At 34.5% G+C, this 11,022-nt stretch overlaps 2 protein-coding genes across 2 annotated transcripts; both read left to right on the top strand.

Moving 5' to 3' along the window:
• Positions 1–812: 812 nt before the first annotated feature.
• On the top strand, positions 813–3,100 carry GCK72_011248 (uncharacterized protein; the record flags this gene model as incomplete). Its single annotated transcript, XM_003099533.2, has 5 exons — positions 813–938; positions 2,063–2,285; positions 2,329–2,378; positions 2,861–2,949; positions 3,001–3,100. 5 exons carry the CDS (start codon positions 813–815, stop codon positions 3,098–3,100), a joined length of 588 nt encoding a protein of 195 aa, XP_003099581.2.
• A 5,189-nt stretch (positions 3,101–8,289) lies between these two features.
• Positions 8,290–8,595, top strand: GCK72_011247 (uncharacterized protein; the record flags this gene model as incomplete). Its single annotated transcript, XM_003099509.2, has 2 exons — positions 8,290–8,452; positions 8,498–8,595. 2 exons carry the CDS (start codon positions 8,290–8,292, stop codon positions 8,593–8,595), a joined length of 261 nt encoding a protein of 86 aa, XP_003099557.2.
• Between the last annotated feature and the right edge of the window lie 2,427 nt (positions 8,596–11,022).

The following is an 11,022-nucleotide window of genomic DNA, read 5'->3' as shown; positions in this document are numbered from 1 at the left end:
TGGTTGATTTAAGGCTCAAAAAACGCAGAATTTCATTAAAAAAATTAGTTTTTCATGTTCAACGTGACGAGAGCTTTCAAAATAGTATAATCATGCCCTAGTAGGGTCCCACCGCGAAAACTACAGTAACCCAGTTCAAAGGCGCATGGGGTATTCTGTAGTTTTATGGTGGCGCCCGGACATAGGCTTGATTATACTTTTTTGAAAGCTAAGAACACGCTAAATTCAAAAGTTTAAGTTTGAAAAAGTTTGGTTTGAAGTTCAGAGAGTTTTGACAGAAATTGTAAGTTTGGGATTTTCGACATTTTTCGAAAATCTTTTTATCAGTTTTTGACATTTTTGGTTGATTTTAGGCTTAAAAAATGCAGAATTTTATGAATTTTTAGAAAAAAGTAATTGTAAAGTGTGGAATTTTCAATTTTCTTAGCGTGTTAATCAAAACTGTGCAAGCCTTCTCTCGATCTCATACCTGTCATATCCCTCAGCCATTTCTAATTACTTCTTCCAATTTCTTCCTAAATATCTTCACCTAATCCCTGATTCATTCCGACCAGACAACACTTACTCAATTATACACTTCCACCAAACCAACACCACTAATTACCGATACGAGAATTCTCTCGAATCTCATGATTTATTCTGTTTTCGAAAACACTTTTAAAACTTTTTCAAAAAGTGACAAATCTGTTTTTATGTCACTTAATTACACACTTTATCATCAGCTGGTTGAGCTCTCGAGAGCTCAAAATTTTTGAAATTTTTGTTTTTTCACTTCAAAAAAAAACGATTTTTTCAAAATTTTCAGGTTCCCAATGACTTCCCAAGACCCATATCAACTGGTTGCCAAATGGAACGTTCCCGTGGGAACAGAAGTTCATAATGTCATACTGGAGCACAACATCTCCACTGGAAACAAGTTGTTGCGTGTTGATGGGACGGTGAGTAGGGGGTTACTGTAGCTGAATTGGGCTAGGTTTTTTTTCCTGAATAGTTGGGTTATTTCCTATATTTTGAGTCAAAAACCAGTCGAAAATATTGAAAAATAACAAAGTTACAGATTTTCGAAAATTTTCAAAAAAAAATTGAGTGGTTTTGAGCGCTTTTAGGCGATTTTAGGAATGTTGGACTAGAAAATTCTGAAACTTGGCCACCTGTTTCAAATAGTTGACAAAACTATTTTTATGGAAAGTTGAGAATGTGCTGAGTATTTCAAGCTAAAAATCACAAAAATCGATTGAAAACTCGAAAAGTTACAGATTTTCGAAATTTTTCGAAAATTCAATTTTTACAAAAAGACATAACTCGGTTAATTTTTCTTTTAAAAATGATCTGATTACGTTTTTCATGTTCACCTAGACAAGGGCTTTCAAAAAGTATAATCATGCCCTAGTAGGGTCCCACCGCGAAAACTACAGTAACCCAGTTTAAAGGCGCATGGGGTATATTGTAGTTTTATGGTGGCACCCAAACATAGGCATGATTATACTTTTCTAAAAGCTAAGAATACGCTGAATTCAAAAAATTGAAGTTTGAAAACGTTTGGTTTGAAGTTCAGAGAGTTATTACAGAAATTGTAAGTTTGGGATTTTCGAAATTTTTCGAAAATCGGTAATTTTGTTAGTTTTTGACCGATTTTGATGATTTTTAGCTCAAAAAGCTTAGAATCGTACGGATTTTCAATGAAAAATATTTTGAACCCAAAAAACCTCTATGTAAACTATAATCCTTGGTCTTATTATACAGTCTACCAACACGACAAATCGATGATGTTTATCTTAAAAACGTAGATTTCGAGAAAATTGGGTCCTGGCACGAAAATTCCAGCAGTCTTGATGGTTTCATGTGATTCTAGATTTCTAGTGCTACGCGTTGTTATTTTTCAAGAAATCGGAACTATTCTTTGCATTTTTATCCAACACTCATTCAAAATTATTACATAAATAAAACCATGCGTCTTTAAACTAGCCTACTGTATCTTTCGTCGTGGGACCGTATTAGGGCATGATTATACTCATCTCATTCATTTGATTCTGAATTTCAATTTTACTGCTCACATTTCCAGGTAATTGTAAAACAGAACAGTATCCTAACCCGAGTTGGAGATCACGAGTTCCCAATCTCCAATTTGAAGGCCTTGCTCTCCATCAAATGTACCGACCGGGGGGACTGGGTGCACACTTTATCAATAAACGGAATGACTTTCAAGGACTATAAAAACGGGTACTATCAGAACTTCACAACGTGGAAGCCCGAAATTGCTGGACGCGAATTTTTAATTACTTTCGGTAAAAATGATTTTTTTTTAAATAATTATAGGGAGGTTTTCAGAAAAACACCGATCCGAGGTGTATGTCGACGGTACCAACATTCGGACCACGGTAAGTACAGTAACCCAGGATAAAGACGCATTTGAATTTTTGAACATAGCTCAGATTGGGTCAATTCAGAATTTTTTTTGAAAATTTGGCTCAAACTTCTTTCAAATAAGATACTCAGCGTGACAAGAGCTTTCAGAAAAGTATAATCAAGCCCTAGTAGGGTCCCACCGCGAAAACTACAGTAACTCAAGTAGGGGTATGCTGTAGTTTTATATGGCGCCCAACCATAGACGTGAATATACTTTTCTGAAAGCAAAGAACACGCTCAATTCAAAAATTTAAGTTTGAAAAAGTTTGGTTTAAAATACAAAGAATTATGACAGAAATTGTAAATTTGTGATTTTCGACATTTTTCGAAAATCTGTAGCTCCACAAGTTTTCAACCGATTTTGATGATTTTTACCTCAAAAAACTTGAAATTGTACAAATTTTTTATAGAAAATATCCCTATTCACCTCAATTTAACCTCCAATCTATTCCAGAGAAGATTCGTCGAGTGCGGCACGTCGACCATCTTCCATCTGCACAGAGCATTCTGCGAAATCATCGAGCAAGGTGTTGGTGGTCGAACGTATGTATTTTATCTGAAATTGCGGAAAATAATTTCTTAAAATAATTTCAGTGCCATGACGCAGACACTGTCCGTCGACAACACTCCCGTCCCAGTTTTCAAGGACAAAGAAGACGGTGTCTTCATCGTCAAACCGACTGGAGCTAGATAAGCACTGACCCCTTTGCTATTCAGAATTTGGAAATATTGTCATTGTGATATCATTATACTACCGTATAGTTCCTTTACTACCGTAACCTTTCTTTATTTTTTCGTTGTTAATGTAATCTTCTCAGATTCTCCAAAGTAAGACACTTACAGTGACCCTGATTACTGTAGGGACCACCGTCCCTACTCTATTTCTTGAATAAACTAAGATATTTGAAAAATTTTATTTTTTGCACGTTCTCTACGATTATAATGTTCTAGATTTTCAAAAACGTCTTCGGCTGTTCACCAAACTAGGAAATGTGCCAGATGAGGATTGCGGTTTAGAGTTTTTTGGCTCATTTTAAGCCAAAAATAATTGAAAATAACAAAGTTACAAAACTTCGAAACGTTTAGTAATTTCGAAAAACCACAAAACCTACCGTAACCCGGTTAGCTTTGCATCAAACTCAATCAAACTTCGATTTCCAGATTCATCAAGTCAAGACGGAGTGAAAGAGTATAATTATGACTAGGTTTGGAGTGAAGTGCGAAAACTAACCGTACCCCATGTTACTGTAGTTTTCATGGTGGGGCCCGGGTTTACCTAAGCAGTTTTAGGGTGATCGGAGTAAAACTAAAAGACTTACTGTAATTTTAAAATTTCATTTCGAATGTGTAATCAGATCTTGGGTCAGAAAAGTAGCTTTTTCAGGTGTACCAAAATTGAATTTTTACGTCTCCAACCGGGATGTCCATTAGCCGAAAGAAACTCTCAGAATATAAATGTGTATGTTTCCTGTGTTGTCACTAATTCAATTTCTGTCCGCATTACAAGAAGCAACACATCTCAGAAACCTTAACATTATTATAAGAACTTCTTTTCAACATCTTCACTGATTTTTGATAATAAGGCAAAAAAACAGTTTCAGCTCCTCCTGTTGTCCTAAATACGAGAAATAAGAGGTGTCGTTTTTGCTTACAGGATTATGGAATCTTTGATCAAATTTTAATATATATATATATTTATGTAAAAAGAAGATGTGGAAAAATGAAAAATTAAAAGTTTTAATTTGTTGATTTTTCCGTCTACTAATATCCTTTAACCAACATTTTGCATAGTGGTAATCATTCAATTTAAGGAAAAGTTGTTTAAACAAAAAATGGGAAAGTGTATTTTTCTAACCAGTACTCTCACATTGAACAAAATATAACAAGATGTGAGAATCGATACCAAACGTATTCTAAGACTCTCTGTCTAATCCGCCTACTACAAATCTCGTGACTAGTTATAGAAGAAGGATTATGAAAGAGTGCACACAACCAGCCATCCATATGCACTAATGAAAACTCTTGCATATTAAGCGGCAAGGATCCAAAATAAGTAAATTTTAAAAAACCCGAGTTGCCCAACATTTTCCACTAGAAACTGCCCGATAGATCGCTTTTCAAATATTCCCAGAATCTCCTGGGTATTCATGTACCATATAATTAAGACCCTCATAGGTTATTGGCCACCCATCTCACCTATTTATTATCCGGTTCCTTGTTTATCCATGGTCCTTCCAATTTGGGTCATCCTAGCCGATGTTATGAATGTCATCTGTAAAATAACACTAACAAACATTTAATTTTAATTTTAATTTTATTTATTGACTGGAATATAAATCATGAATATTAAACAGGAGACCAGATCATGCCCCTCACGAGGCTATAGACCTGGTAGGAGGGCGAAATAAGGGGAAAGCAAGATATTAAGTCCGAAAGAATGGGGAAAAATGGGGAACGAGAATTAATTGACAGGAAGTGAGAAGATATGAGTGAAATGGATGAAATAACCGAAAAGAGGGAGAGGGGGCAAGGTAAAGAGCAAATTCACAGGGGGGAGATCATAGTCTATTAATTGAATTATTGAGCAGGGAGACAAATTTACCGGGGGGGAGGAAGTCATGGGTATTACATATGATAGAATTCCATATGGGAATAGTAGTAGAGAAGAAGTCACTAACGTCAGGCCTAACACAAATTAAAGTCATGGGTCGTCTAGCCGAATTGGACAGTCTGACATACGAATGGATATTTGGAAAATACGCTGCGCCGCATATAAATTTATAAAGTAAGATTAATTGTGAGTTAAGTCTGCTATTGCGGGCTGAGTAAATATCGAGAATTTCGAGACGGTCGAGGTAAGAAGAATAAGGAATGTTGCATCGTTGTAGAACTTTTCTAGTGAATAATCTGAGTGGTTTTTAACATTTCTGTCACAAAAACTTCAGTTACCACATCTGCTGTATCTTACTCAAAATAACATCTTGTCATTTTGTCTTTTTTATAATCCCATTTTCACCAAACCCAGGATTCCTGCAATTCCCTGCAATCCGGATTCTGAGTTTCGTACCAAAATTGGGCGGAATTAAAAAACGAAAGAAAAATTATTCTTGATTGTATGAAACTGATGGCAATAAGACAAAGATAATTAGTTGTATTACTTTCAATACACCTAACTAACTTTGTTTTATTGCCTTCAATTTCATCTCGAAAATAATTTCTCTTTCGTCTCGGATACTCTTGAAAATAAATCGATACCAAACATATTCCAAGACACTCTGTCTAATCCGCCTACTACAAATCTCGTATCCAATATAAAAAGGATTATATAAAAGTGCACATGACCAGCCATCCATGTGCACTATTGAAAGAGACGCCTTTCTTCGCATGTTAAACGACAAGGATGCTTTGGTTCAATTCATTTTCAAAATAAAGCAACGTTTTTGACTCGAGTTGCACAATATTTTAAAGTACAAACTGCACCAAAAGATCAAATTTTTTTATAAAAAGTTTAATTACCTAATCTTCAGTATCATTCTCAAAATAACATTCACAATTCTTCGTTTTAGTAAGAAAAAGCTACCGTATCTCCTGTAACATCTCTTTTTGAATGGGTAATTGACAGCAATTAGAAAAAAACGATTCATAGGAGATCACAGATGTGCACATACCAATAAGACCATATGGATGTGTACCATCCTCCCCTTAAAGCGGCACCTATAGTGGTCCGTGGCAATTATGGAGATTATAATTATAATTATAATCCCATAACAAGAGGTTGAATTCTACTCCGCTTCTTTTCTCTTTCAAGGGACCTTCATTATCGGATTAAAAATTCTATTATTAATTACCAATGCTTCTCAACGCTACCTTGCCATATGGGATCCAAAACGGACTATGTTATACGGACATTTATCTTTGTTCTCGTCTCCCTCTTTGCTTTCTCGGCATGAAATGTGAATATTTTCAAAAAAAAAAGTATCTCTAAGTTCTTCTTTCCAGATATCCAGTTTTAAAAATTATTCTTCATCATTTCCTTTTCTCTTCTTTTTACATAAATTTATATACATATTCTTGCATTAAAATTTGGAATTATTTTCCTTTTACGGAACCTTATGGGGTTGTTCAAGATATTACATAAGCATTTCTTTCCTACATTTTTCCCAGTTTTGATAGTCATTTTCCATTTTCTACATAAAGATGTCTCTTTATAATAAAGTTTCTAAGAGGTGTTGCTTCTTGTAATGCGGACAGAAAATTGAATCAGGACAACACAGGAAACAGACACATTTATATTCTGAGAGTTTCTTTTGGCTAATGAACATGGAAACATGTTTTATGAAATTTCAGGGTTAGGAAATGGTTGGATATTTATTTAAGATTTGAAAAAAAAACACTTCCGGATTGAAGAATTGATGGAGAAGCTATGTACTAAAAGGAATGGGAATAAGCATCTGCAAAAATGATAAAATAATAAAAATTCTCAAATCTAATTTTGTAATTATAGAAACTTAAAGGGGTGAATGATTTGTTAAAATTAGTTTGCTTTTTCGAAACATGACTGTGAGATGGGAAACTAAAAAAAAGAGGAATCTGTGGATTTCGGTAATTCGGCAATGTCTCTGAACATGTATTGAAAAATATTAGTATTCCTTTGATAACACTCAAAATCCGCAGGAAAAAAATTTTCAATCAACGTATTTGCAGCTCGAAATATGCTGAAAAATTCTGAAATGATCAACAAATGGATGGCAGGGCATTTATGAAAATTTAAAAGGGCAAGAATCATTGAAATCATTTTTTACAGGAAACTATCAATATTCGCTACCCAGGAATGCATTGCAGCCAGAAAATAACTTTTTTGAAACAGAAAAACTGATTTTTTGAAAACAATTCTCTCATTTATTCCAAAAAATGTTACAGTTTCAAAGCTTATATATATATATATATATATTTATTTATTGGGACTAAAGGAAAAAAGAAATAGATACAAAAGACTGGAAACGGTCCCTCACGAGACAGTTTCGAGTAATAAATAGAGGGGGACAAACAATGTAGAATCGAGGGAAAGAAGAAAAAAAAGTGGAAGGTTGAGAATACAGACAATAATGGCACGGGGGAAGATAAAAACGTAACAAAGGCTAAATAAAGGAAAAAAGAAAGAAATACATTTAACGAAAAGACCAGGAAAAGTAAAAAAAAGCTTCATCGAGTTCACTTCCTGTAATTTTTGTTTATAATTGTTTTCTGTCAAAAAAAGCTCACTTTTCCGAAAGTCGGTTTTCTGTATCAAAAAAAACCAATTTTTGACCATAGTTCACGGTTTTTTTCTCACTCATAAGATAGATAATTTATCATTCCATAATTTTCATGGATGGGACCTTTTTCACGCATTTTGCTCTCTGAAAACCTGAAAACACTGGATTTTTAGTGCAAAAATAAAAGAATTGTATTAAAACGTGAGAAAATCGGGTTCACGTTTTTTTTCCATGTGGCAGACCGGGTACTGTAAGATTAGACATTATGCATAAATACCAATTTTATCTTATATGAAAAAAAACTCATTTTTACAGTAACCCTTCTAGCGATTTCTAATCCACAATAATAATCGTTCTAAAATCTCTTAATAATCCTTTCTAAATCTTGTTAACTAGATTTTCAGCCAAATGAATCATTCATCTTTTTGTGATTATTGTGATTATCCTAATCTAATCCAATTTCAGCAATTTCAGCCCACATTTCCCTCAAATCCCTATTTCAGCGTCGGTAGGAGGAGTCTCAGGAGATTGGTTGGCTCCGCCCCCCTTCCAGCTCTCCGCCAGCGTCGCTATAAAAGAACTGGAAATTCACTTATTCCCATCAGTCCTCTCTCTGATGAATGAAAACATGCTGAAAGTGTCTTTCGTTTTCTTCGTTCTTCTCATTATTGTCTCATCGTCATTCGCTAATTCCTCGGGTCCCATACGGTCCCCAACTTCGGTCCAAAAAGCATGTGCTCGGAGAGTTGTGATGTACGTAATCGCCGTCTGCGGTGAGACATGCAAGAATCGTAAGTTTATTTATTTTCCAACAGGAAATAACTATTCTGTTTCAGAAAACGGGTTGGAGGCCCTCGAATCAGCAGGGTGCTGCAATTCTTTCTGTCCGGACGACTTATATCGATTGAAATGTTGTCCGAACAATCTGGAATGATCTCTCTCCTCCGACATCTCACCCGCTCCAATTCGCCAACCCTGTTCAATACTGAATAAATCCTATTTGTTGATCAAAAACCTGTGTTCTGTTGTTCAGATCCTACAGAAAGTGGGCGCCACCTTTTTCAGAGTTTTTTTTTTCAGAGTCCTTTCTAAATTTGAGCATCTTCACGTAATCCGTTACGTTTTATACTACAATGCAGGGGAAAAGCTGAGAAAACGCAAATTCAGAATATATATGCGGTTTTTGCCCTCGAGACCTGGTATTCGAGAAAAACGGGGTCAAAGTTTTGTTCTATGACATTTTTCACACGTCAAAAGGGTAATGACTTGTTTGGGGTCGAAACGTTGACTTTTTTTTTCTCGAATATCAGTCATCGAGGGCAAAAATTGAATATATATTTGGAATCAGCGTTTTCTCAGCTTTCCAATGATATAAGCCACGTCCTATAACTCCAAATAAGAGTTTTTTAATATCTAAGAGGAAAAAAGAGTTATGTCGTTTTTTACATTGGAGATTGGAGACATGTTTTATAAAATGTCAGGGTTGGGGAATGTTTGTGTGTCTATTTTCAGATTGAAAACATTTCCAGGCTTATGCAAAAAAAATATGTACGGAATGGAATAGGGATAAGGATGTGGGAATAATGATAAAATAATGAAAATTTTGAAAAAAAAAATTATGGCTCATGAAAAAAAATAATTGAACGTAATTAGTAGAAAATAATTATAGAAAGTTGAACGGTTAAATTATTTTTTTGGGAAAATTGGAAATAAGATGAAGTCACACCGAAAATCTCTAAAATCAATACTGGCCGAATTTTTTCTTTTTGTGTTTCACGGCCATAAAAAGTTCTTCCACGTCCACATTATTATTGAACTGCACTTTAAGAACAATGTCTTTAACGTTGAAACTAGTGGGCAGGAAATTAATAATTAATAAGGACATTTAATCCGAAAATGAAAGTACCTTGCAAGAGAGAAAAAGTGGGGAATAGTATCCTACCTCCTTTTATAGGATTATAATTATAACTATAATCTCCATAATTGCCACGGACCACTATAGGTGCCGTAGGGTAGTGCACACCCATATGGTTCGTATTTTTTTTCTAATTGCTGCCAATCAGCAATTCAAAAAAGTGTCACAGAAGATACGGTAGCTATATTTTACGAAAACGAATAATTGTGTATGTTATTTTGAGAAAAAAACTGTGCAAAACGTATTTCAACAGAGATATTCATAATCCCATGACATCAATTTTCGTAAGAATAAAAGGTTCCTACTCAGGATTTCAACAAAAAAATTTGATCCAACTCCCCCAGCAAGAAGTGAGCCAATCCCCTGAAGACTTCCCCCCTTTTATACGCATAAGAGTGCAAATGCTTGATCATGTGCACTGTTATATAATCATAATCCTCTTTCTATTACTAGTTACAAGATTTGTAGTCGGGCGGATTAGAGAGTGGCTTAGAATTTTCTTTGATATCGATTTATTTTCAAGAGTATCCGAGTGAGCTGTTCTGAAAAAAGGGGGCAATGGAATTATTTTCGACGATATGAAATTGAAGGCAATTAGACAAAGTTAATTAGTTGTATTGAAAGTAATACAACTAATTATCCTGGTTTTATTGCCATCAGTTTCATATTGTCGAAAACAATTTTATTTTCGTTTTTACTTCCGCACAATTCTGGTACGAAACTCAGAATCCGGATTGCAGGAAATTACAGGGAGTCTGGATTTAATGACAATGGGATCATGTTTGAAAAAATGAGTTCGAGATAAAAAATTCTGGAAAGAAAAAGAAAATTGCCTGAAAGACCTAAAAATCCTGAAGAATATCTGAATCTGATTGTTAATTAGGCGTGAAAATCCAAGTAAGAAGCAAAAAACCAAAAAATCCGGGTAAAAAAATCTAAGAATCAGACAGAGACTTAAAATTTTGAGTAAGAATCAGAAAATCATGGAAATGCCGGTGTTCTAATTAACTAATTAACTTTTTCTTATTGCCATCAGCTTCCGACTTTCAGACATATTTCATGAAAGTTTTCTACCTATTCATTTTTTATTCTGTCTTTTTTGCGTCTGTAGGTTTGTCCCGATGTCCAGACCAACTTCTCGAGCAATAATTACATTTTTCACTTTTATACCTGAAAAGTTTTCCAAGTTGCGAAAAAATTCCAGACTCATCACGGACCCTTGAAATGTCGAATTTTCGAAGTTTTTTTTTAGAGAAATGGTTGTAATAATCCGTGTTTTGTTCCCACTACTTTATGGACCTATTCTGGGGTAGCAAAAATAGTTTTTTGTGATTTTTTCAGCAAAGTTCGGAAAAAAATGATTAAACGATTACAAAGCATGAAATAAATCAATAAAATTACGAATTAAGGTCAAAAGTGGCGATAAAGTACATGGATGCTGAAAAA

The sequence above is a fragment of the Caenorhabditis remanei genome, chromosome III (genome assembly GCF_010183535.1).
Source record: "Caenorhabditis remanei strain PX506 chromosome III, whole genome shotgun sequence".
Classification (NCBI taxonomy): Eukaryota; Metazoa; Nematoda; class Chromadorea; order Rhabditida; family Rhabditidae; genus Caenorhabditis; species Caenorhabditis remanei.
The sequence above is the reverse complement of the archived record's forward strand: the minus strand, read 5'-3'. Positions and strand labels throughout refer to the sequence as shown.